Source organism: Embiotoca jacksoni, unplaced genomic scaffold (genome assembly GCF_022577435.1).
Source record: "Embiotoca jacksoni isolate LCO1_2020_lvr unplaced genomic scaffold, fEmbJac1.0.p SCAF_15, whole genome shotgun sequence".
NCBI lineage: Eukaryota > Metazoa > Chordata > Actinopteri > Embiotocidae > Embiotoca > Embiotoca jacksoni.
The window spans coordinates 7,502,310-7,524,069 of record NW_027185285.1 but is presented as its reverse complement, the minus strand read 5'-3'; the positions used below and the strand labels follow the sequence as shown (position 1 = coordinate 7,524,069).

General features: G+C 43.0%; 1 protein-coding gene and 1 non-coding gene across 3 annotated transcripts; both read right to left on the bottom strand.

Moving 5' to 3' along the window:
- Positions 1 to 239: 239 nt before the first annotated feature.
- On the bottom strand, positions 240 to 21,672 carry LOC138198086 (transportin-2-like). 2 transcript variants are annotated; one of them, XM_069149266.1, is made up of 27 exons: positions 21,596 to 21,672; positions 19,990 to 20,089; positions 19,376 to 19,451; positions 18,276 to 18,425; positions 17,937 to 18,043; positions 17,096 to 17,229; positions 16,462 to 16,543; positions 16,218 to 16,340; positions 15,794 to 15,912; positions 15,586 to 15,646; positions 15,148 to 15,319; positions 14,494 to 14,646; positions 13,417 to 13,642; positions 13,057 to 13,228; positions 12,861 to 12,947; positions 12,460 to 12,567; positions 12,184 to 12,342; positions 11,953 to 12,040; positions 11,662 to 11,760; positions 11,032 to 11,067; positions 9,997 to 10,092; positions 9,426 to 9,501; positions 9,095 to 9,194; positions 8,928 to 9,002; positions 8,070 to 8,215; positions 1,420 to 3,476; positions 240 to 742 (listed from the first exon to the last, which is right to left on the bottom strand). In XM_069149266.1, exons 2-25 carry the CDS (start codon positions 20,086 to 20,088, stop codon positions 8,108 to 8,110), a joined length of 2,706 nt encoding a protein of 901 aa, XP_069005367.1. In that variant the 5' UTR covers position 20,089; positions 21,596 to 21,672; the 3' UTR covers positions 240 to 742; positions 1,420 to 3,476; positions 8,070 to 8,107. The 2 variants fall into 2 exon arrangements, with proteins under 2 accessions (XP_069005367.1, XP_069005366.1); XM_069149265.1 differs by lacking the exons at positions 240 to 742; positions 1,420 to 3,476; positions 21,596 to 21,672 and adding an exon at positions 7,641 to 7,780 and having other exon boundaries at positions 19,990 to 20,661.
- LOC138198435 (small nucleolar RNA SNORD41) lies at positions 20,171 to 20,240 on the bottom strand. Its single transcript, XR_011178268.1, has one exon. It is a non-coding gene; the product is annotated as a small nucleolar RNA SNORD41 (small nucleolar RNA).
- Positions 21,673 to 21,760: the final 88 nt, after the last annotated feature.

Genomic DNA, 21,760 nt, shown 5'->3' with positions numbered 1-21,760 from the left:
GAGTCTGTTTAACAGTCATGTTTTTAGTTCAGGTTATTAAATTATAAAGTTTTTTTTTTGTTTTTTTTTCAAAGAAATATTTTCCTCTCTCCACCAAATACTGAATGTACACAACGTGCTTTAAATATAACATACATTGACTCAATCTATTCTTCAGACTGTTCGTTTTTGTATTTAATTGTTTGTACCTCTTGTCTCAAAAAGGTAAAGTCAGAATCTGTTTATTTCTTTATTTAATGAAAAAGTCATTTCACATTTTTTTTTTTTTTTTTTTTTTCTGTCAGTAAATAATACCCGAGTTTGTGAATAATAACATTTTAAACACGTGAATTTCAGTTACAAACATTTAACAGAATTGATTTATTGTAATTTATTTTCACTTTGAATAAATTTTATTTTTGGCTAAAGTTTTTTTTTTCAGGGTATAACATTTTTCAAATGCTTTTATTTTAAAGTATTTTTCAGTTTCATGTGCCAAAAGATGATGTATAAAGGGGCACATTGAAAAAGAATGACCACCTTCCCTTAATATTTGTAAGTAAACAGTTTTCTGAAATGCAAAATAAAAAAAAAAGTTAAACATGAAAAAGGTCCGTCATATTGAAGGTATCAACAACTGTAACGAGGAGACAGAGTAGCTGTTGATTTATTCCTTTTCCTCGTCTGTGGTCTTCTCATCAGCATGAGCAGCGAAGGTTTCTGCCACTAAGAAGGGGAAGACGATGGTGGCATCTGCAAACACCTGGAAACACAGAATAACAAGCCCTTTATTAAATCGGAGCACAAAACCTAAGGAGTCATCAATCCCAGTCTTTATATGCCTGTTTTCATTACATGAAGTGAAGACACACTCTGGAAAAAATAACATTAAATGTCCAATATCAAACCAGGGTTCTCAAATGAAAACAGGAACAAGGCGTCTCCTGCTCGGTCAATAAATGATTTTTCAAATCAAACACGCCTACTGGACGGTAGATTTTAAAAAGAAACAAAAAAAAAACAACGCAAATTACACTTATCACAGTAAATGAAATCGTACTTCTTTCGCCCTCTTCTTCCATTAGGTCATCGTATCATACAAAAACGGCAAAACGTGCTGTGAAATCAATTCATTCTAATTGGAATCAGCACAAAGAGAAGATCTGCTAAGGGAGGCAAATTAACCTGAAGCTAAAGTGAATTTACACCTTCAAACAATAAAAGTTATTTCTAAAGTGGTCTCGACAGTGCTGACCGAGAGGTGACAAGAGAGTCAACAATGGACAAAAGGTCCGGGGGAAGTAAACAGAACAGTGAAGTAAAGACCTGAGAGAAACTTCCATCTAAAGGAAGTCCAGAGCACAACTGAAAACGTGTGACACGTTTGCTCATGGGAAATCACTCCATACAACAGTGAGGTGTAATATGTGATTATTATACCTGTCCAGGTCTTTGCCAGACAAGAGTAAAGTCTCCGATGCACATTGGGCCCAAACACTTGATCAAATCCCGCTCTGTGCCTCCGGCAGTGGTTACGAGGACACCCAGCCTTTAGGAGATAGAAATACACTGCGTTATGGAACGAACGTTAACGGGGCGATCGTGTACGTGGGTCTGATTCAAATTGTTCCAATGATTTCAGCTGCAGACAAGAGAACCACATCAGCATGCGATTTCAAAAACACTGCGTAAAGTAAAAAGCACATTCGACTTCTTTTTTACGCATTCCGCGAGTTTGTACCGTCCCGCGTTCGGCGAGGTGGCGGATAAGACTCCCCCCGACCCCCCGCTGCTGATGAGGCTCGAGGTGCAACTGAGGAAGATGACGCAGCTCGCGAGGCGGGAGCGGGTCGACGGATCGTCACCTGCACTTCCGTTCCCGACGCTTTTTTTTTGATCCCGTGGGAAGCGGAGGGGATTAGAAACGAGGACCACGCTTATTTTTGTGTCGCTAGAAAAGTGGCACATTCCGCAGGTTTTCCCCGTACGGCATCCTCCTCGCCGCGGTGTCGGTCTGCTCGCCAGCCGGGCTTCGAGACGAGTGGCCCGGAAAGCCCATGTCGAGATAGGAGCCCTTGACCTTCGGCGCGTCCTCTGGCATGTCGGTCTTCCTGCAGATGGACTTAACGTCGTGGTTATGACGGGACATGTTTTCTGAAGAAAAAAAAAATAAATATATATATATATATACATACACGTGTATAAATAGAGTTACAATATTGACGACTTTACACAGGCCTTCGGGGTCATAAAATCTGAACGCGTAACTACAACACGTACAATATGCAAATGTTTGTGGGTGCCGGCGGTGGAGGATTTTGTCTCCTGTAAAACCGGTCCGGTCTTTTTTTTTTTTTTTTTCTTCCCACCCGTTTGTGATAAAAGTCGCGCCGTCAAGCGGAGGACGTCCTGCTTCGGGGGTGGAGGGTTGTAAAAAGTATTCACGGTCCTTAAACAAGTTACTCAGGTTTTCTATCCATGCAGGTCTGTCCAGTATTCTACATCTCTCTGCATCAATCTGTCGGCACAAGCCATCTATTTTTTTGGAACGTTCCTGCTTCGTACTCGCACAATACTGGGAGTGGGTCAGTCCGGGACCGGAGGAAGCCGCTCGATTGTTTTCTTTTATTCCCATTGGGTGTATCGCCGTCGTCATCACAATAAACTGGACGAGGATTTATGGAGCCCATTCATTTTCTAAACTTGATTTCCTTCTTTTGTATTATGTTTTTCCATTTATACCGAGGCAAATAAATTATCATAATTTTTTTTTTTTTTTTTAAAAACGAGTTAACACTTTAATGGCCTCCATTTAGAATTAAAAGCCATGAACATTAAATAAAAGATCTACAACACACTCATCTGCAATCTTGGAAAGTTTTTATGAATGCAGCTTTAAACGCTGCCGATGACACCAATCAGGCCGGTGGAGACCGATGGCGTAGTACTTTAGAAAAGCATGTGAAACAACATATAATGCTGACGAACGCTGGCTGGGACAGTATTCAGCTACGATTTATGATGTATGCTTAAAAATGTATAACCTTCATTCATTTAAGAGGATTTCTTTTTTTTTTTTTTTTTTTACACAGAAATCATTCTGTTCAGAGCAAGTACATTAAAACAAATAATTGCAATCATGTGATCATTTCGTATTATTAAATGTGATAGCTATAGGTCTGTATTTCCATTGAATTTTATATGGACCGCTCCTTTTAAGAACTCTATAAACGTTCCACATCCTGCAGGCCTATTTAAAAAAAAAAAAAAGCTCGACAACTTCCTGCACTTCCGCCCATTTCGTGTTGAGCAAGCAGATTGTAAGATTACCTGAGTACTTTGCTGACAGAGCGTTTCTTTGGGATGCTGGTCTGTCGATGTTTCTCAGTCCATTCACCAGAGAACCGACGTAGACCTGCAACCTTTTCTTCCTTTATAGGACGAGGAGGGCGGAGTAGCAGGCAGGCAGCAGCATTTTAAGGATTTAGAACAGTTTCCTATATTCAAACAATATGCATGTCAGCAAATACATGGAAAATTCAAGTGTCTGACTCACGTTATGGGGAAAAAAAATAACTATTTACAGTTACATAGAGGTCAAAAAGTTTGAATAATAATAATAATAGTAAATTTTAGGGCGAAGACTTGGTTTCAAGTTATGTTCCAGGTGGATATAGAAATCGTTTCAAGGTTTTACATGTAGAGTTTTGGGGCAGAGAATCTATGACAATGATGCATATCTCTTGGTTGTTAATCAATCCGCACACTTCACCGAGGTATCTCAAGATGGCAATTTATTGTTTATTGTGTATATTCGTGCGTGCATGCAGAGTTTGCTCAGTAAGTGCATCATGCCAATGCTTTTGCTGCAGCGCTTAATTAACCTATCGAGATCAAAACGATACCCAACGCAAACCACAACCTGCACGAACAGAAACACGTGAGCGTTAAACCACTCGTCCGGCGGGCAGACGGAAGTTGTGTTTGCACATGCGTGAACACGTTTGAAAAACTTGAATTACAACCTCTTTGTGGAGGAATAAACTCCTCAAACCAGTCAAGCTGCAGTTCACACCCATTTTTAGTTCAGATTTTAAAAAAACAGGAAATGAACACTGAATGAATTTTGTAAAAAAAAAGGAATGAAGTTCATTTTTAGGTAGATTCAAAATAAAAATGGATTTGACTTTTAAGATTGCTTTTGTTCCGTCTCCTGTATTAGTGTTTAAAATTCACTGCAGAGAATTTAGAGAAACAAATTAAACAGTCAAATTCCTCGTACGTGTTCACATTTGTCCAATAGCCCGGATTCTGAAATGAAGAGAAAGCTGAAAGACGTGACGGTGGACGATGCTTTAAATAAAGACGTCGCTGCAAAGAATCTATACATTTTTATATCGAGGGTTGCTTCGCGCACATCTTCCATCCGACAGCACCGAAGATCTAAACGATCAGCAGTTTCAAGGTGGACACCAAAGACTCGTCACCAATTCAGTATCTGACCAAATGGTGAAATATGGTCACCAGCTCTCCCTTCTGTTATGGGTTTGAATGATGAGCAGAAATGTCTCCGAATTTGACTTTTCACATTTTGGATATAAAATGTCATCAACTTCCCCATTTAATCCAAATTTTGCCATGATTAGTTTACAATTTCTCTGAATTTAATGTTGATCAAACGAAATACAAACTTTACAGCACACTCAAAGCGTTAATAGAAAAAAAACTTTTATTTCCCCCTATTCACAAAAATTAAATAAAAAGGGATACATCAGATAACATCCCACCTGCACCACAGTTCAGCAAAAAAAAAAAAAAAAATACTGCATTAAATTCATTTGCCAGCCTTGATATCCAATTGAAACTACTTTATGAATTTGTTTTCCATATTCTTCCCAAAGGTATGCACCAAGCACCGACTCGCCTTCAGTCCAACCACGTCAAATTTGACATAATCAGATGGTCCGCTATAAAACAACGAAAACAAATTGTTCTTTAAATAAAAAGAATAAAAAAGAAAAAAAACTTTTAAAGTCCAAAACAATTTGTGCACTGGAGCACAAAAAAATAAAATATAAAACAAAATAAATAAAAACAAAACTATCTCATGACCATTAAAAACAACAACCAAAAAAAACTTAATTTAAAAAAAAAAAAAAAAAAACCGTTAAAAAAGAAAACTTGGGACAGCTTGCATTTAAACTTCTGCATACAGCTTGTGTAGCAATCACACGGCGACTTGTAGTAAAGCCTCAACTTTTTTTCTTTTTTTTTTTACCAATTCTTTGTGGCACAGGAGCTGCGTCGTTCGAACACATCCTCGTATCGAACGCTTCAAAAGTTGCCAATCTGTCCCGCCCGTGATCTCCGTGGCCACCGGATCTCTCAAAGCCTGCCCTGCCAGCGACACCTAGCAGAAGACGCCGCGAGTATTCACACTGTGGCGCGTCGGGGTCAAGTGGTGAAGAGATCCAAAACGCTGTTGCATTTTGTCAGCAACAACAACAACAAAAAATACAAGCAAATGTGTAAAGCATGGATATTGTTCCTTATTCAACGAGGCAGGCGTAGATTTTGGTATCTACAGAGCCCCCACGGGCGAGCGGTTACCTGGCGGCCGAACGTTGACGCTCCCCGGTGGCCACGTTGACGCAAGGCTTCGACCGACTTTAATCCCCAAACACAACTTCAGAGCAGGGCTGGTGCAAAATTACACCTGAGAAGTACTCGCGCGAACCAAAAAAAAAAGGCAAAACCGCAACACGCGCCTCCGTTACAAACCGCCCACTGTGGACAAAGACATGAAAAAAAAAAAAGATAAAGCTGAATAAAGACCACCGCTCCCTTACATGAGATAACCAGTGTCGGGGAGGGAGCGGGTGAGGGGAGGTGCCGGGGGGGGGGGGGGACTATTAGGACTCAAGAGTGAGTGTAATCCCAGGCATATCCTACACAGTATCAACGGGTGAATATATGGCAGCAACAATCACAAGTTTGATCGTACGCTGGAGAAGTACCTTATTAGCCCGGCAGCGAGTTTCATTGCCACCGACGAAGTGCTTGTAAAAAAAAAAAAAAAAAAAAAAGTAAGATCCCTCCGAAGTGGGCCGGTTAGAAAACGACTGAAACGAGGACTTCTGTGGAAAAGCATGCAACGCTTATGACGAGGAGAAGAAGCTCGGGCGGGAGAGACGGGGGCGCATCCTCAGACACGGATGCGGGGACTGACAGGTGCAGTGGGACGTGGATCCAAAAAAAAAATTAAAAAAAAGTACTGGTCGTTAAGGTGTCGCCCTCCTCTTAAATCCTACTCGGCTCATTTTAGAAGGAGCTTTATATCAAACTAACATGTTAAGTTTTACCAAATCATTTTACCGTTGCTTAACATTATTCTTACTTTAGCGAGCCATAAACGGTCCTAAAATCATTAATCCAAAAAAAAAAAAACAACAACAACCTATATCTCAAGTTCAGTATATTATTACTGTACGCCTTACATTACAAATTCTAAATTCTTACAAAAGAAAAAAGTGCATTTATACCAGTAAGAACCAATCCATTCTTGGTGATGTCTTATCGCTCTTGTTAAGTTCGTTTAGTAAATACTCTTAAAAACGAAGCAACAGCAGCAAACATGATTCTCCACTTTGCCTACAGTATTTGAACTCTTTTGTTGCAGTCAGCGTTTTTGTCCAAACAAGCACGCATACGCACGAGCCGATTTCTGTATTCATCTTCCTACAGTTGATGTTCACGCGCACGCGGCCGCCTTTAAAACTACCGGGATTCGACAACGTGTACGAACGGGAGGGCCAACGAACCGAGCACCCGGCGGCCTCCCCACACTGGTGACGCTTGACGCAGTGAAATCAAGGAGACGGCCGTTCACGCAAACATGCATCACTGAAGAGGTGACCGAATGCCATGCAATATGTTGGTACTGCGGTGGTTAAAAAAAAAAAAAAAAGAAAAAAGAAAGGAAAAAAAAAAAAAACCTTAAGGAGGACACATACTGCTTTTTTTTTTTTTTTTTTTTTTTTTTTACCTCCGACGAGGGGAAAAAAAAAACAACAACAACTATTCAGCAACCAAAGGAAGAGGAAGGAAATTAAATTCAGCCAAGTGTACATATGGGGGGGGGGAAAAAAAAAAAGAAAAAAAAAAAGACCCATGTATATGCACATCAAATGATTAATGCCATTTTCCAGTAAAAGGTGCAAAGAAATTAGTGCACATTGTTACATAATAAAAGCGTCTTTTTTTGTTTTTGTTTTTTTTGTTTCGCCTCGGGCACGAGCCTGTTCAAGCACATCTACGTGCGAGTCAGCCTACTGACTACGTGCATTGTGGTATTTGGGACTGTGGCACCCTATGCTGGTTCAGATAATTCCTTTTTAAATGTACCCATCTGCCACCCCCCCTCCCCTCCCCTCCCCTCCCCTGCGAGCCGTCATATAGCTCAACAGAATAATCCTATCGAGGAGGGGGGGAGGTCAAAGTCTGCCCTCCCGGTTGCCCTCACCTCCCTAGGATCCCTGCAGTGCTGTTGGCAAAAGTCACTTTAGAGTGTGTTGGATATAGTGAGGCGTTTAATCCGAGAGGTATATGTTTATCCCCAGTTTACCCTCCCACACCCACCACCCTCCTCCCACCCTCCCTCACAGAGACAAACAGGGCGCGGGGGGAAAGGAGGCCATCCGCAGAGTGGAGGTTAAAGGCCAGTCACATCCCTCCAGCTCTAGTTTCTCCCCACGATCTGGGCAGTGCAATGAGTTGCCCTGTTACCCTCCCTTTTATTAACCTGGGGGAAAAAAACAAAACAAAGAAGACCGGAGAAAAGAGTTTTAAAAAATATCCCACGATATAAACATATAGAACATGTAGAGTTGATTCGAGCGCTTCGGGGGGTCAAAGTGGGATTCTGGATCAGAAAATGGATTTGGGAACAAAATGTATCATTGTTTATCAATGAGCTGGGTGTTTCATCATTTCCAGAAAGGGCGTCTATGGGTTAGCAGTGTGTGTGTGTGTGTGTGTGTGTGTGTGTGTGTGTGTGTGTGTGTGTGTGAGACGTCATTTGGTGGACATACCTAACAGGTCAGTGTGGACCGAGGATGGGGGGGTCAGGTTAGACGCCGTAGCAGGCTGACAGGCGCTCCTTCAACAGAGGAGGGAATTGCTCAGAGAACTGCTGCCAGTTCTCTTCCCCCACCTGGTCCTTGAAGCCGTGCAGGATCTTGGGAGGAGAACACAAAACGGACTAAGATCTCCAGCAGGGCTTTTCACATTTCAAGTTCTAAGGATGAGATCTGATAAGACGTATTGCGATCTCAGGTCATGTTGACTGGAGTTGCTGGAGAGTAAAATTACCCAAAACTACCAAACTTCTTCTTTTTTTTTAACACACTGGAGAAATACTACTGATTACTAGTTGTATGCTGTTACACTAAAAGTCACTGTAGGTGGCTGATGATGCAATGCTTGTAAGCAAGTTACCCAGATAAGTTAAAGTTGCAATTTTGGTTGTGTCGGTGCACATAAACACACCGTTTCATCCAATTCTTACAGTTTGTTGTTCCATGTTTTTGGTTGTGAACGCCTTAAAAAATACAAAGTTTTTCCTTCAAGCTATTTGAGTTTCGCTTCAAATAGAGTTCTAATTCTTACAGCTTCAGCATTAAGAGTTTAAACAATTGTCAACACTGGACTCTGGCCATCATTAATCAACTCGAATGCTCCCACGTGATGTCGTCTTAAATGTAAACATTTTGCGATCTCTACCACAGCTGTCAGACTCGAAAAGCATTCGCGCCAAGTAATCAGATTTCGAATGTCTGATGAATAATCATCACCGGAACTACACAAACGGAGTCATCTCAAATAAGGTCAACCCATCAGATCTGCGTGGGACTCGGATGTCTTGCCATTTCCTTTGACCGGGCTCTCACCTTATAAAACATGTCTCTCAGGTCGTCTTTGGGGTTGACCCAGGAGGCCACAGCGTCACAGAAGAAAATGAAGTCCTGGACAGAGAAGATGTGTTACTTCACTGAGCTCCCATGTTGTTCTGAGCCCCCCCCCGTGTCCCCAGCAGCTTCGACGCAGATCGCCTCACCTGCACGACTCCCGCAGGGTTGACGCCGATCATCACGCAGATTCCCCGGAAGGCCGAGTCCTTCTCCTCGTTATCTCTGATATTCCTCAATGACGTGCACCTGAGAGGAGAAACAACGCCGGAGACAAAAGGGGAAAGTGTTCTTTCACTGATTCTGTCTCGATGGACCTTTTTCCACAGCAGACGTGTTGACCTATCACAGTGGGTGTGTGTGTTGGACCGTCATGCTTCCTGGGACATTTGGTAGAGCTGAGGCATCATTAAGAAAACCTATTTCTCCAGCGTTACGTTCATGTCGGTGATATTTGCACATGAAAGCGTCGGGACTCACCACGGTCGAATGAAGTGCTGCAGCTGCGGTGCCACTTCCTGAGGACACACGAAACCCAGCCTGCCGATCGTAATGGCTGCACACAGGAGGACAAAAGCAAACGTTCACCGTACCGCTCCAACGTGACCATCGCGCTTGTGTGTGTGTGTTGGAAAAATTACTCCCAGGGTTGGTTCAAAATCAAACACATCGGACATTTATTCTTGCAAGAAGGAGCAACTACGTGCACCCTCAAAGGGAGGTGTCCAGCAGTGCTCCCCCCCCCCCAGCAGTGCTCTTTCGTCACTCCTCCGTAGGGCAGCTTTTATACAGTTGACAAACAGTTGACAGTCACCCCCGTTCCCTTTGTATCTGCTTTCGTATGGTAATACAGAGTTGGTTGTAAGTCACAAGATAAGGACACGGGGGAGTCGTCAATTAGATGCGGAAAGTAAAACAAAAAGGAATCACTTGCAAATAAGACAGAAAACAAAAGAGACTTTTCGGAGCCATTATGCACACAAGAGGAAAAGACAAATCTTTTTTTTTTTTCCATCAGTGTGTGTGTGTGTGTGTGTGTGTGTGTGTGTACCTGTGTTTTCCAGCAGGGTCTTGGGTGTGTTGGGTCTGTTGATGATCTCCACCAGGTGTGGCAGAACCAAGCCCACATACGGCTGCATCTCTGCACCTGGAGACGCAGAGCAGAGAGCGGGCGCACGATAAAAACGCTTGAGGATGACGGGGCGCCTGCAGTGTGCAGGCGTCATGGTGGGAACGGTCGCAACGTTGCATTCGGGCACGAGAAGAAAAAGAAAGAAAGAAGCTAAACTGTAAACTGATTAAACTTGTACGGATCATCTTGTGTTCACAGATTGATCCATCGGTCACAGTCACAAACTGAGAAAAGTCTCAAGGCCTCTATAGAAGAAAAAAAAAAAGTAACCATTTGCGGAATAAATTTATCAAATTACAGTTTGAGATTTTCATCCATTATTTCTTCATTTTTCACTCTCTCACACACACACACACACACACACACACACACAACAGGCCTTTTAGTTTGTACTGTAAAATTCCACCAAGTATATGACTAACAATACATTTAAATGTCATTGATAAACTAAACTACTATTGCAAACACAAAAATACTTCTGGATTAAAACGTCATCCTTCACATTAAGCTGGCGTCTCTTACAGTTGGCACCGTTTACCAGCAGAGCTGTGAATGTAGTTCAAGGTGTGGTGGACTTTGTTTTTGAGGCTGAAGTTGTTTGAACAGACTGAATCATCTTTTGACTGGACAGCGGTTCAGCTTAAGATTCATTATCTATTGTTGCAGAGTGAGCAACTTTCTGTTCGTCAAGAGTTTTCGGTAACCAGAAACAATGAGTTCAATCCTTCCCTATATCGCCGTCATAAAAAAAAAAAAAAGAGGCGTCGGCGACATCAAATACATCGAGACAAAGGGGAAACGTGTTGATGCAAAGACATCAGCGCAACAGAAAACTCTAGAGTCTTATTGCGGTTTAGATTTACAGAAAGGAGCAGGACCTCAAAAAGATAAACATCACTCGATTCGTGCACACTGGTCTAAAAGACGAGCGGTTTGCTGGCGCTCTACGCTCACCTGGACAATTCCCTGTTTGCTGCTTGACACCTGTGCCTGTAGGGACATCACACAGAGGTTCACTGGGCTGACTGGAACGCACAGAACGACGTGCCAAGCATGCGCACGCGCACACACGCTCACACAATACACGAGTACAACAAGGCGTTTGGGGGTTTTTTCTGGACGAGGACACGGCACGCCACAATCAGGCAATCCTGAACAAAATCCTAACTGCTTGTAATGGTTGTAAATTTCGACAGCTATTAAAAAAAAAAAAAAAAAAAAAAAAAAAAAAAAAAGTCTGCCTGAAGGGAACTGTAGAAAAAATGTCTGCCAAAAGCCAAGAACCACAGCTGAGAACAAAGTCAGCGCAGTTTGCACAAACCAGCAGCTCCATCTGAATCACACACACACACACACACACGTAAATCTGCAGACTCGCGATGGCAAACACCCAACTGTGCCACCGAGAGCCTGGTGCAACACGAGCCGTGCAAGATCTGGATCAGAAAATATAGGAACAAAATGTATCATTTTGTGTCAATGAGCTGGGTGTTTCATCATATCCAGAGAGTGGGAGCTTGTTTGCAACGAAGGCAACCGTTTGTTAGAAAACAAAGAGGAAACAACAGCGACCTGCTTTCTTACCCATCTGCATGGAGATCTCTCCAATGGCCCAGGTGGCGTTGTTGCACACAGAGATAAACTCTGGGTTCAGGTTCAGCCCAAGGATGGGCATGAACTCAGCTGGAGGGGAGGAAACGGGTACAACGGTTACAACTTATCTTAACCTTATCTGTAGTAGCCAATCATTTTGAGACATCAGATCATGGGTGGCAGCAACCTGGCAGTTTACAACCGGTGACTGCAGGGCGTTCCCCGCTAGTCAGATAATGCAAGTCAGTTATTCAGGTTATCACTCTAAGAAAGCACACTCACCAATGCAAGGCTTCACGTGGAGGAAGCACGCCTTGGTTAGATCACCCAGGAGAGCAAATGAGCTTTGCCTCACCTCGGGCATAGTGTCCTGCAACAAAACCAGACACCTCAGTGACACCCTTCTGCAGTTTATCCATCAAAATTAAAAAGGAAAGCGTCTTTAAGCAGGTTCCAATCCAGTATTTACATCCGTTCAAATATGGGAATTAAAAATATCACACCGAGGCTTACCTGCATGCACTGGAAAAGGAGGGTCATGATGTTGGAGCGAGCCACGAGTTGTTCCACATGGCCACCCAAACCCTCAGCCAGGCCGCTCAGCAGATCCAGGGCTACGATCATGAAATCCTTGTCAGGGGCCTCGTACTGGTCTGGATGCTGGTTGTACATCTGTGCAGAGAGGACAGGGCAAGTTTTAATGTCTCTTCTTTACGGCCTGAATTTTTTTTTAAATAAATTAACGTACACAATATATATTTATTTGTGCGTGTGTGTGTGTGTTCTCACCATAGCCTGAGCTAGTGTCTTCTGGACAAGCGTGACACAGCGCTGGTAGACAGGCTCGCAGTAAGGCAGAAACCCACTCTGCAGGGCCGTGGCTACTGACGACAAACACTGGAAGAAATTAAACAAGAGCATAGGTCGGTTTTTACAGAGTACACCCAACAAATGACACGAAGGCAGTTGAAAACCCTTGCTGTTGTCACAGTTTTTGTCACGAAAGAAAAACAAAATTTAAATGTCAAACACCCCGAAAAAACAACATGGGTCAGTCTGTCTGGTAACTTTTTAGAGTCTTAAATGTGTTTAAGATTTAAAAAAAAAAATCCCAAATGGAATAAAAACCTCCTACGGAGCAAGAACTCCTTTATATTAAAAATAAATAAATTAAATTTAAAAAAACTCACCTCCAGTAGTGGGAAAAGATCCTTGTCTTCGTCTTTTAGCTCATTCCACTTGGCAATAAGAGGGGGCATCAACTTCTGAATGTACTCCTGTAAAACAATACAAACTAGTCGGAGCTCAAATGAAAAAGTCCTGCTGAATATGACCTTGCGTGAGCAAAGTACCAAGAGTGCAGATCTAGATACCGCAGACACTTACAGGCTGATTGAGGTGGTGACCCACTGAATCTGCCAGAGTTCCTATGGCATCATACAGGATGAGGAGATTCTTGTGTTGATACTTCCCAAAGGCGAAGACCAGCGTGTCCAGGATAAAACTCAGGTAGGGCACCAGCTCGGTGCACGCCTCCTCCTCCAGGGTGGCAAATGCACTGACAAAACCAAAGATGGAGGTCATTAATATTTCATCATCTCGTGGTTCTTGCAGGCGAAGAACGATGCATTGCAGGACGTGGATCAGAACAGAATATGGGAACAAAATGTATCATTGTTTATCAATGAGCTGGGATTTTCATCACATCCACATTATAAAAGAGAAGAGGAACAGGAAGCTGCTCACCTGCAGGCGGCCTCCTGCACCCGCTTGTTGCCGTCCAGGATACGTTTCAGAAGCTCGGTCATGAGGGGTTTGAGGTAGGAGTCGGGGGGCTGAGAGACCACCCAGTGTGCATAGCGACTCAAAGTCCAGCAGGCGATGGAGCGAACCAGGGCCTTCTTGTCACACAGACACTGAATGAGGTGAGGGATCAGCTCCGGCAGATAGGGCACCATGCCCTGCATGCAACCTGAGACAATGAGGACAAGATTACTAGCAGAAGGGAGAAGTTACACAAGGACTGTAGTCACAGAATTTTCAATCATTTGACTCCCGATTTAGACCAAACCCATCTCCGAAATCCAGAGTTAGATATACATTACATTAAGTGTTTTATCACATTAAAAAGAACGCACGGTGAGGTACCGGCTTGCCTTACAGAGATGCTACATCTCCCTCTGAAGAGGAACTTCACTCATTAGTCTCACTGATACTAGACTTTGGAACTCATGGCATTAATGTGATAAATGTCACCGTTACATTTTGTTGAAGTATCGCGAGTACTTTGTGATGACTCCTCTTGAAAGTAGGTTTTCATAAACTTTACCTTTTAATTCATAAGAAACGGCAGAGATAAATGGTTACATGTGCATCCTGAGGCAGATCCCTGATTTGAATGGAGAACCTAAAAGTGCGGTGCACGTGCAAAAAACAGCCATGTAAGAGTGTGGCGCGGTTGTCTTACATTAACTATCTGTACGCATGTTCTTAACATGGTTTATGTCTGTATGAACATGTAGACAGGCTTTAGAAAAAAATTATATTTGTATTATAGTGAACCCTGAAAATGACTCCGTATGGTGTCTCAGAACATCCGTGTCCGTTTATTCCTGAAGTGGAAACAGCTGTTCAGGCTGACATTACGATGCTCAGACTGTTGTGCATCCTATTCAGCTTTTATGAGCAGGACCATGCAGCTCTTTTTTTTTTTTTTGTGGGTCTGTGCGTGTAAACTAGCCATTAAAAAAAAGCCAGACATTGAGAACAAGGATCAGATGCAGGTACAAAGCTGTAGTTTGTATGAAAACCGTGACGTCTTACCCTCAGCTATGGCCCCCAACACCAGGATACCAGACTCCTTGATGACCCAGTCTGGGTGGAAGAGCAGGCCTTTCAGGAGCGGCAGGAGGTGGGGCAGCAAGTCGTCACGGAACACGTTGGCGAGCACGTCCAGCGCTGCGGCCGAACACTTTCCTACATCGGAAAGAAAAGCCCGTCGCAATCAGATTTTCAACACCAAACTCAATGTCTGGGTAAAATGAGACGCGTGACCCTCGCAGCACCGAAAACGAGTGGAGACTGAGAGGAAAGAAATACCGCTGTCGTGCAACAGTCTAGCGCAGTTTGAAAGATCTGGATCAGAAACAATAGGAACATTAGGTATCATTGTGAATCAATGAGCTGGGTTTTTCATCATGTCCAGATGCAAGACTGACTTAATAATAATTCACATAATTTGGAGGTGGTTGAAGTATGAACAAGTTCTCCCACAACTAATTACGCAGTGCAGACTTGACTGAGCGGTTGTCCAACACTTAACTGGATGATGCTGAGCATGTGGGGGATGAGACGGTCGATGCGGACCTGCCAGCACCAGCTGGTTTACTAACTGCACTTGCGCAGCTTATTTTGTTGCAATTGTATGTTCTTGAAATCGATAACAAAATATTTTTGCACTATTGTCTCCACGCTTACGCAGGTTCCAGTCGGAGAGCGTGTCGTCGTCATCGTCGTCGTCGTCTTCAATGTCCTCGCCCTCCTCTCCCTCCCCTCCTTCGTGCTGCAAGGTGACAGTGCGAGACTTGTGGAAACGGGGCTTGATGTCCTGATCGCTATCTGGCACCGCCTCGTCCTCCTCCACGTCGCCCTGCAGGAACGAGCACAAACACAAATATTACATGAGATGTGTGACCCTCAGGACTGAAAGAAATACCGCTGTTGTGCAACAGTCTCGCGGTTTGAAAGATCTGGATCAGAAATAAAAGGAACATTAGGTATCATTGTGAATCAATGAGCTGGGTTTCTCATCATGTCCAGATGCAAGACTGACTTAAAATGCCACTTAATTCGGACGGTGGGTACAATTGTAAAGAAGTGTCCATAAAACGGTAAAAGAACAAAGACCATGCCTACCTTCAGTAGTATGATGTCTATCTCAGAATACTTCATCCCATTTACTAAGATAGGGGTCAGTCTATATCAAGAGGGACAGAAGAAGACTTCATTGGTTAAAATAGAAGATGGTAGTTCCAACAAGTTTATAAGAAGGTGACTGTATCTAAAATTGGATTATCGACTTCACAATGCGACACCCATATTATATTAACACCATGCTACTCACTGCACCAGGTGTCCAGACAGCATCTCTTTACAGATGGGTTGCTCAGCCAGAGTCAGCCAAAACTCGCAGGCCTCCAGAGCCACGTTCTCATCCGGGTCCTGGGTCCGCTGCAGCATGTACTGCAGGAGATGAGACGGGTATTTAAAATGAGACGCGTGACCCCCGCAGCACCGAAAACGAGTGGAGACTGAGAGGAAAGAAATACCGCTGTCGTGCAACAGTCTAGCACAGTTTGAAAGATCTGGATCAGAAACAATAGGAACATTAGGTATCATTGTGAATCAATGAGCTGGGTTTCTCATCATGTCCAGAGGCAAGACCGACTTAAAATACCACATAATTCAGAGGTGGCTGAAGTATGAACAAGTTCTCCCACAACTAATTATGTGGTCCAGAGCTGACTCGGCAGTTGTCCAGCACTTACCTGGATGATGCTGTGCATGTGGGGGATGAGACGGTCGATGCGGACCTCCAGTAACATGACGAGGGCTCGGCACACATTCTTTCGAACCTCAGAGTCCTCATCTGCTGCCAGCGCAAACAGACTCTAACGGAGAAAAGACGAGACGAGAAAGACATGAACTCCAGCCTGGGACAAAACACTAAGCGTGTGCCTTTCAAACACAGCAATACAGGCTGATTTAGTTGGTATTCACACACAAACTCACCTCTATGAAGGTGTCAATGTTGTCCATCAGGGCCTGGGCTCTGCCAATGATGAACTGGTTCACGCAGGCTATAGCATGGGACCTGCAGGGATGACAGGAGGACAGATCAAGTCAGTGATGAAAGGCGGTGGTTAAAATAAAAGCGTCTCAATTTAACATGTCAAATATAAAATGTTATGGTAATGGTGAAATCTACTCAACAGCACTGTTGAAAACAGATGTAGAGATGCAACACTATTGGTTGTCTTTCAAGTGTAAAAAGAGGAAATTGCATTTCAAAAAGCCAATAACTCAACTTGCTTTATGTTAGACAGTAGTTATTAATTTCTGTGTTGGCTACAATAGAGAGTGTCAACACCGAGGTCTCCCCCAGGCCTTGTTCTGAACCAGGAAAAACATGCTTACATGTCTTCAACAGTGAGACCTTTAAGATAAACAGTGTTCGGGAGCAGGGGGGGGGACTTACTCCGAATCTAATCAGCACTTAATATGTCTTAAAATATTTTGTATATCTGGATCAGACAGTATGAATACAAACACCTTCATTGTGAGTCAGATGTTAGAATGCATCACACCCAGACAGTAATGGCGCGCACACACACACACAAACTCTCTCTCTCTCACTCTCATGTACCTAATCTTGGGGCTGCAGTGCTTGAAGAACTGAAGGAATTTGGGGATCATTATGTTGAGGGGTCTATTCAGAGCATCGCTGTCCAGCAGCTCTGAGGAATCCTCGCAGATCTTCTGCAGTGCGCCGAATGAGCCCTGAGACACAGACATACACAGAGAGGCTGTCAAATCACACGCAAACATACAGGGACACAGAGGAGAGAATGAGACCGCATCAGACCAGAGAACTGGAGCAACAGTACCGAATACAGCGCACAGACGGTGGGTATTTTAATACATCGAGCACATGTGCTACTGATAAGATTTTATGTATCGTTATTCAGAGAATTTCGGTGTCTCCTGCAAAGGCGACAGTAACACTAATCATGTCTATATTACATCCAGATCTCACAATTTGCGTACGCAAACTAATGAGCACATCTAAATAGGGCAAAGCAATAATCAATGTTATGAGTTAGACCTGTGCCTTCCCTATAACATCAAATATTTTGCTGAAATAAACATCAGCTCCACAATGAAGATAGCCAGCATGTCGAAAGAAGCCAGAATTTTGAGGGGGAAAAAAATGGTTTAATTCCCAGTTTCACTTAACTTTGTTGTTGCTGCCAGGGGAGGACAAGTTACAGCTTTATCCTGTTATTTGTTCTTGACGATTGATTACCTCATCTAATGCTCAGTACAACTACCCCCATATTCAACCAGTGCAGATATCTAATCAGCCAAAAGAGGTGAAAACACCTTCCACTGCATGTAGGACTTAAAAAAAAAAATTAAATTAAAGTGACATCAGTGCTTTTTAATAGCATGAAAACAAATGAAGACACAACAGAGTGAGTGCAGACCTCGCAGGTGTTGTAGTCTTCCGAGTTGAGCAAGTTGCAAAGCTGGGGCAGCAGCTCAGGCCATGTTTGTAGCTCTCCTTTGGAGGCGATGGTAGTGATCAGGATGCCTAGAGGAGCACGGAAGAGAAGAGAACAGAGTTCTGAGCAGTGTTTTGTAATTGTAAGGATTACGGGCGGGTGTCATCGCAGCAGCTCTGGATCAGACAGTATGAATACAAACACCTCCATGGGCACTCAGGTATATTTTTATGCATCGTGTCCAGACGGTAATAGAAGGAAATGAAGTGTTCGGAGTGAGGATGGAAGCTGGACCACAAACATAATTGAACAGAAACTCACCAATAGTGGCACGGATGAGCGGTGAGGGATCGCCGATGTTGTTGAGGCATTCCTGCTTGATGAAGTCAGCAACAGTTGGGGGGAAGTTCTGGTAGTGGGCCTTAACATTGTTTTTCAGTATCAGACCACTCAGAGAGCGAGTCGGCTCATCTAAGAAGGGGAGAAAATAAAAGGTAAATTTTTTTTTTTTTTTTTTTTTTTTTTTTAAACAAGATGGAGAGCGACAGGCAAAACAATGCAAGCCAACAGTGTGCATGTGGAATGTGACTGTGAGGATAAAAGGTGAACAAAAACTGATTTTTTTTTTTTAAATTATTCAAATGTGCCCTGAAGAGCAGTATAACCTGACCTTTTCCAGCCATGTACGGTTGTAACTACACATCACTTCCTCTATAAGCAGACATTCTTCCTTTATTTCTAGCCTCGTCTATTTTTTGATATTGCTCTAGAAGTTTTATAAAGTTGCACCGTTGCAATTTTAATGAGAGAAATATATACACTGCAATAATAGTAAAAGTAAACATTGAACTAAATCTGAATTTCACTCATCACAGGCAGTTCATTCTCCCCAAGCTAGGACGGATTCAATCCAGAGGACCACCTTCATCGAACAACTTTAATGAAATTCACTTCACCGACAGATCACTCAAACTGTGGTTTAATTTCAGATTAAGGTTTTTCCCGTCCAGCCGATAACGTGTGAGAGCACCCATCTTAACAGTTCCACATACTTTTCAGAGCCTGCATCTTTTCGTGTTGCATTTATTGGCACGAGGATGCCATTTAATGCAAGAAAATGTCATTCTTATTTGTTAAGTCAAGTCTATGAGGGGTTGGATGCATGATGTATTATTAATGCTCAGTATAAGTGGTGTTGATTTGCGTGTTCACAGTGTATTTGTGTGTGGACCCCTGGTACAATAGTTCCCATCACCAATAGCTTACAAGGATCCAAATAAACTAACAAACACAGTCAAGTGAGGCATACAGTCCATTCAGCATTTACGTGTATGGGGACTTCAGAAATGTAACTATTGCGGCTCAAATATCTGGGTAAATATGCATGAGGGAGGAAAAACGTGCAAAATCGAATTACTCACCTTCCGTTTTGAGTCGTGTGAGGACAAAGATGAGATAGTTGTTGAAGTCTGGAAATTGGTTGAGTTGTTCAAGTTTCTAGCATTAGAAGTCAAGGACCATTTCACTTTCCAAACAAAGCAACTAACCTTTGATCTGTATGCCAAGTAATGCGTTTGGAAATTATACAACACTCAAAAATAAAGAAGGACACGTCTTCTGCATGGAACCAGTGGTGTTTCTCACGCAAAAATATTTCACAGCAACCAAAAATATTTTGTAGGTTGTTTTTTTTTTTCTTTTATCATGCATGAATACAGTTAAATGTGTGAAGAGACATAATATGTAATAAAAGTGCATTTATGTGCAACTGCATGCCCAGGGAAATTAAGACTTCCCGAGCTTTGCAGATGACTCAAGTGTCAGATATCAGAGCTTACTACCAGTACACGAACAACTGCCCCCCCCCCTTCAGCAAAATCTTCAATATGTGGAAAACATTCCACTTCCAACTGAAGACGGCAGTTGTGACAATAAATTTACATGGGACAAATCAAAATCCTGCATAAAACCATACACGGCATTTAGAGGAGCATTATGTTGCCCCTTTTGTTAGATTACGCAGTAAGTAGGATACTTGCTGTACAGCTCTCTGTGTGACTGTGTTGGGCGACTGCGAGTCTTTGAGCAGCTGGAGGACCTGCTGAAGTCCCTGCTCATCTGGTTGCCACTCCATCCTGAGAAATATACACATACATTCATAATTTAGACGACTTAACAAGGGAAAAAAAAAGGAGACATTCGAAGGCGTGTGGAGTCTGGATCAGACAGTATGAATACAAACACCATCAGAGACAGTCAGATGTTTTTTTGCTGCATCATCTCCAAGTCCACATGCACACATACAATTAAAAGCAAACTAAAAGGTTGGGATTTATGTACCGAGCCCAATATGTGGGTGAATTTTGAGCATTGTAAGCTACAATATTATAAAGTCTCCTCGTGAAAAACTCAACCTTTTTAAAACTTACTGTATAAATGATTAGTGTAATAAACGTTGCAAATAGAAAAAAGTGCACATATCCTTAAACTGTATGCTAAAAGGCCCCTCAACTTAAATAACCAAATCGTTGAAAAGATCAGGAATAAGACGAGGGGGTATGTGTAGGTCCGAGGTGGACAGAGACCAAACGGAGTTGGGTAAAGAGGTGAATACTCGGGTCTGCCTGGATGCCAACGCCTAAAATTGTAATTTAAAATCGGCTTGCGGCACAAAAAACGAGGACATTAGACAACAGGACCAGCTAAAATCTCTGTGACCCGGCTTAAGCGCTCCAAGTTAATCCTACCCACCCCACCCCCACCCACCACCACCACCCGGTCGGTCTAAGTTACGGAGACGCTTTGTGCCATCAATGAATATAAATATAAAAATAAATAAATAAAAATAAATAAATAAATATATATATATGCCTTCGAATTTCAGCCCTGTGCGGTTCAGCACGTGGGCCCGAGTCGCGCGGCCACCCGAGAGGTCGCGTTCATCCGCGGTTGGTCAGAGTGAGAAAAGTTATCAGGAAATGAGTTCGCGACGAAGCGGTGCCGCCATGTCCGGTTACAATCCAGCAATCCCGTGATTTGCTTGAACTATATTTGCATCTAATCGGTAGTTTATTCCCATTTTGACATCCATCGTCGATATATTCAACGGTTACTCGCCGCCGCACGCAGCTCGACCCGACGGCACCGAAGTTGTCCTTCTCGCTCGGGGCCTGGTCGACGGGGCAGTTTCCTGGCTTTGCTGGTCGCAACGTGCCCGGTGTACCAAAAAAAAAAATAAATAAATAATAAAATAAATAAATAAAAGAAGCAGATCTCACCGTCAACTCACCCAACACGAGCCCTGAAACTAAGTCGGCCTTTTACGGAAGGCTTTTCAACGGCGGTGACCGAGTAAAGACGCCGCGGTTAAAGCCACGCTTAACCGCCAATAATTGGGGGACAAACTTGCCGAACACGTTTTGCACGCTCGCGTTAGCCGTTAAGCCGCCTGGCCATTGGTTTAGACTGACGATGCTAAAGCTAAAGCTACTAGCCAGGCTAATGCTAAGTTAACCGACACTTGCTTTGATATTCGCGTTATCAAAACCTTACCTAATTAAACGGTCTCGCTCGATGTAATACAAATATATATATTTATTTTTCTTTTGGTCAAAGTACAGGTATACCAAGACTGTACGCACAAATATTCAGTGGAAAGTTGAGTAACCAGAACTGGGCCGCTCTTCTCCCGTGCTTCGAAGCGGTTCCTCTTGTTCAAATGAGCACGCCGACTGATATTGGCCTATGGCGGCTTCCGTTCAATACACATTTCGGTAAACTTCGCGAGATTTGCCACACGGCGAACG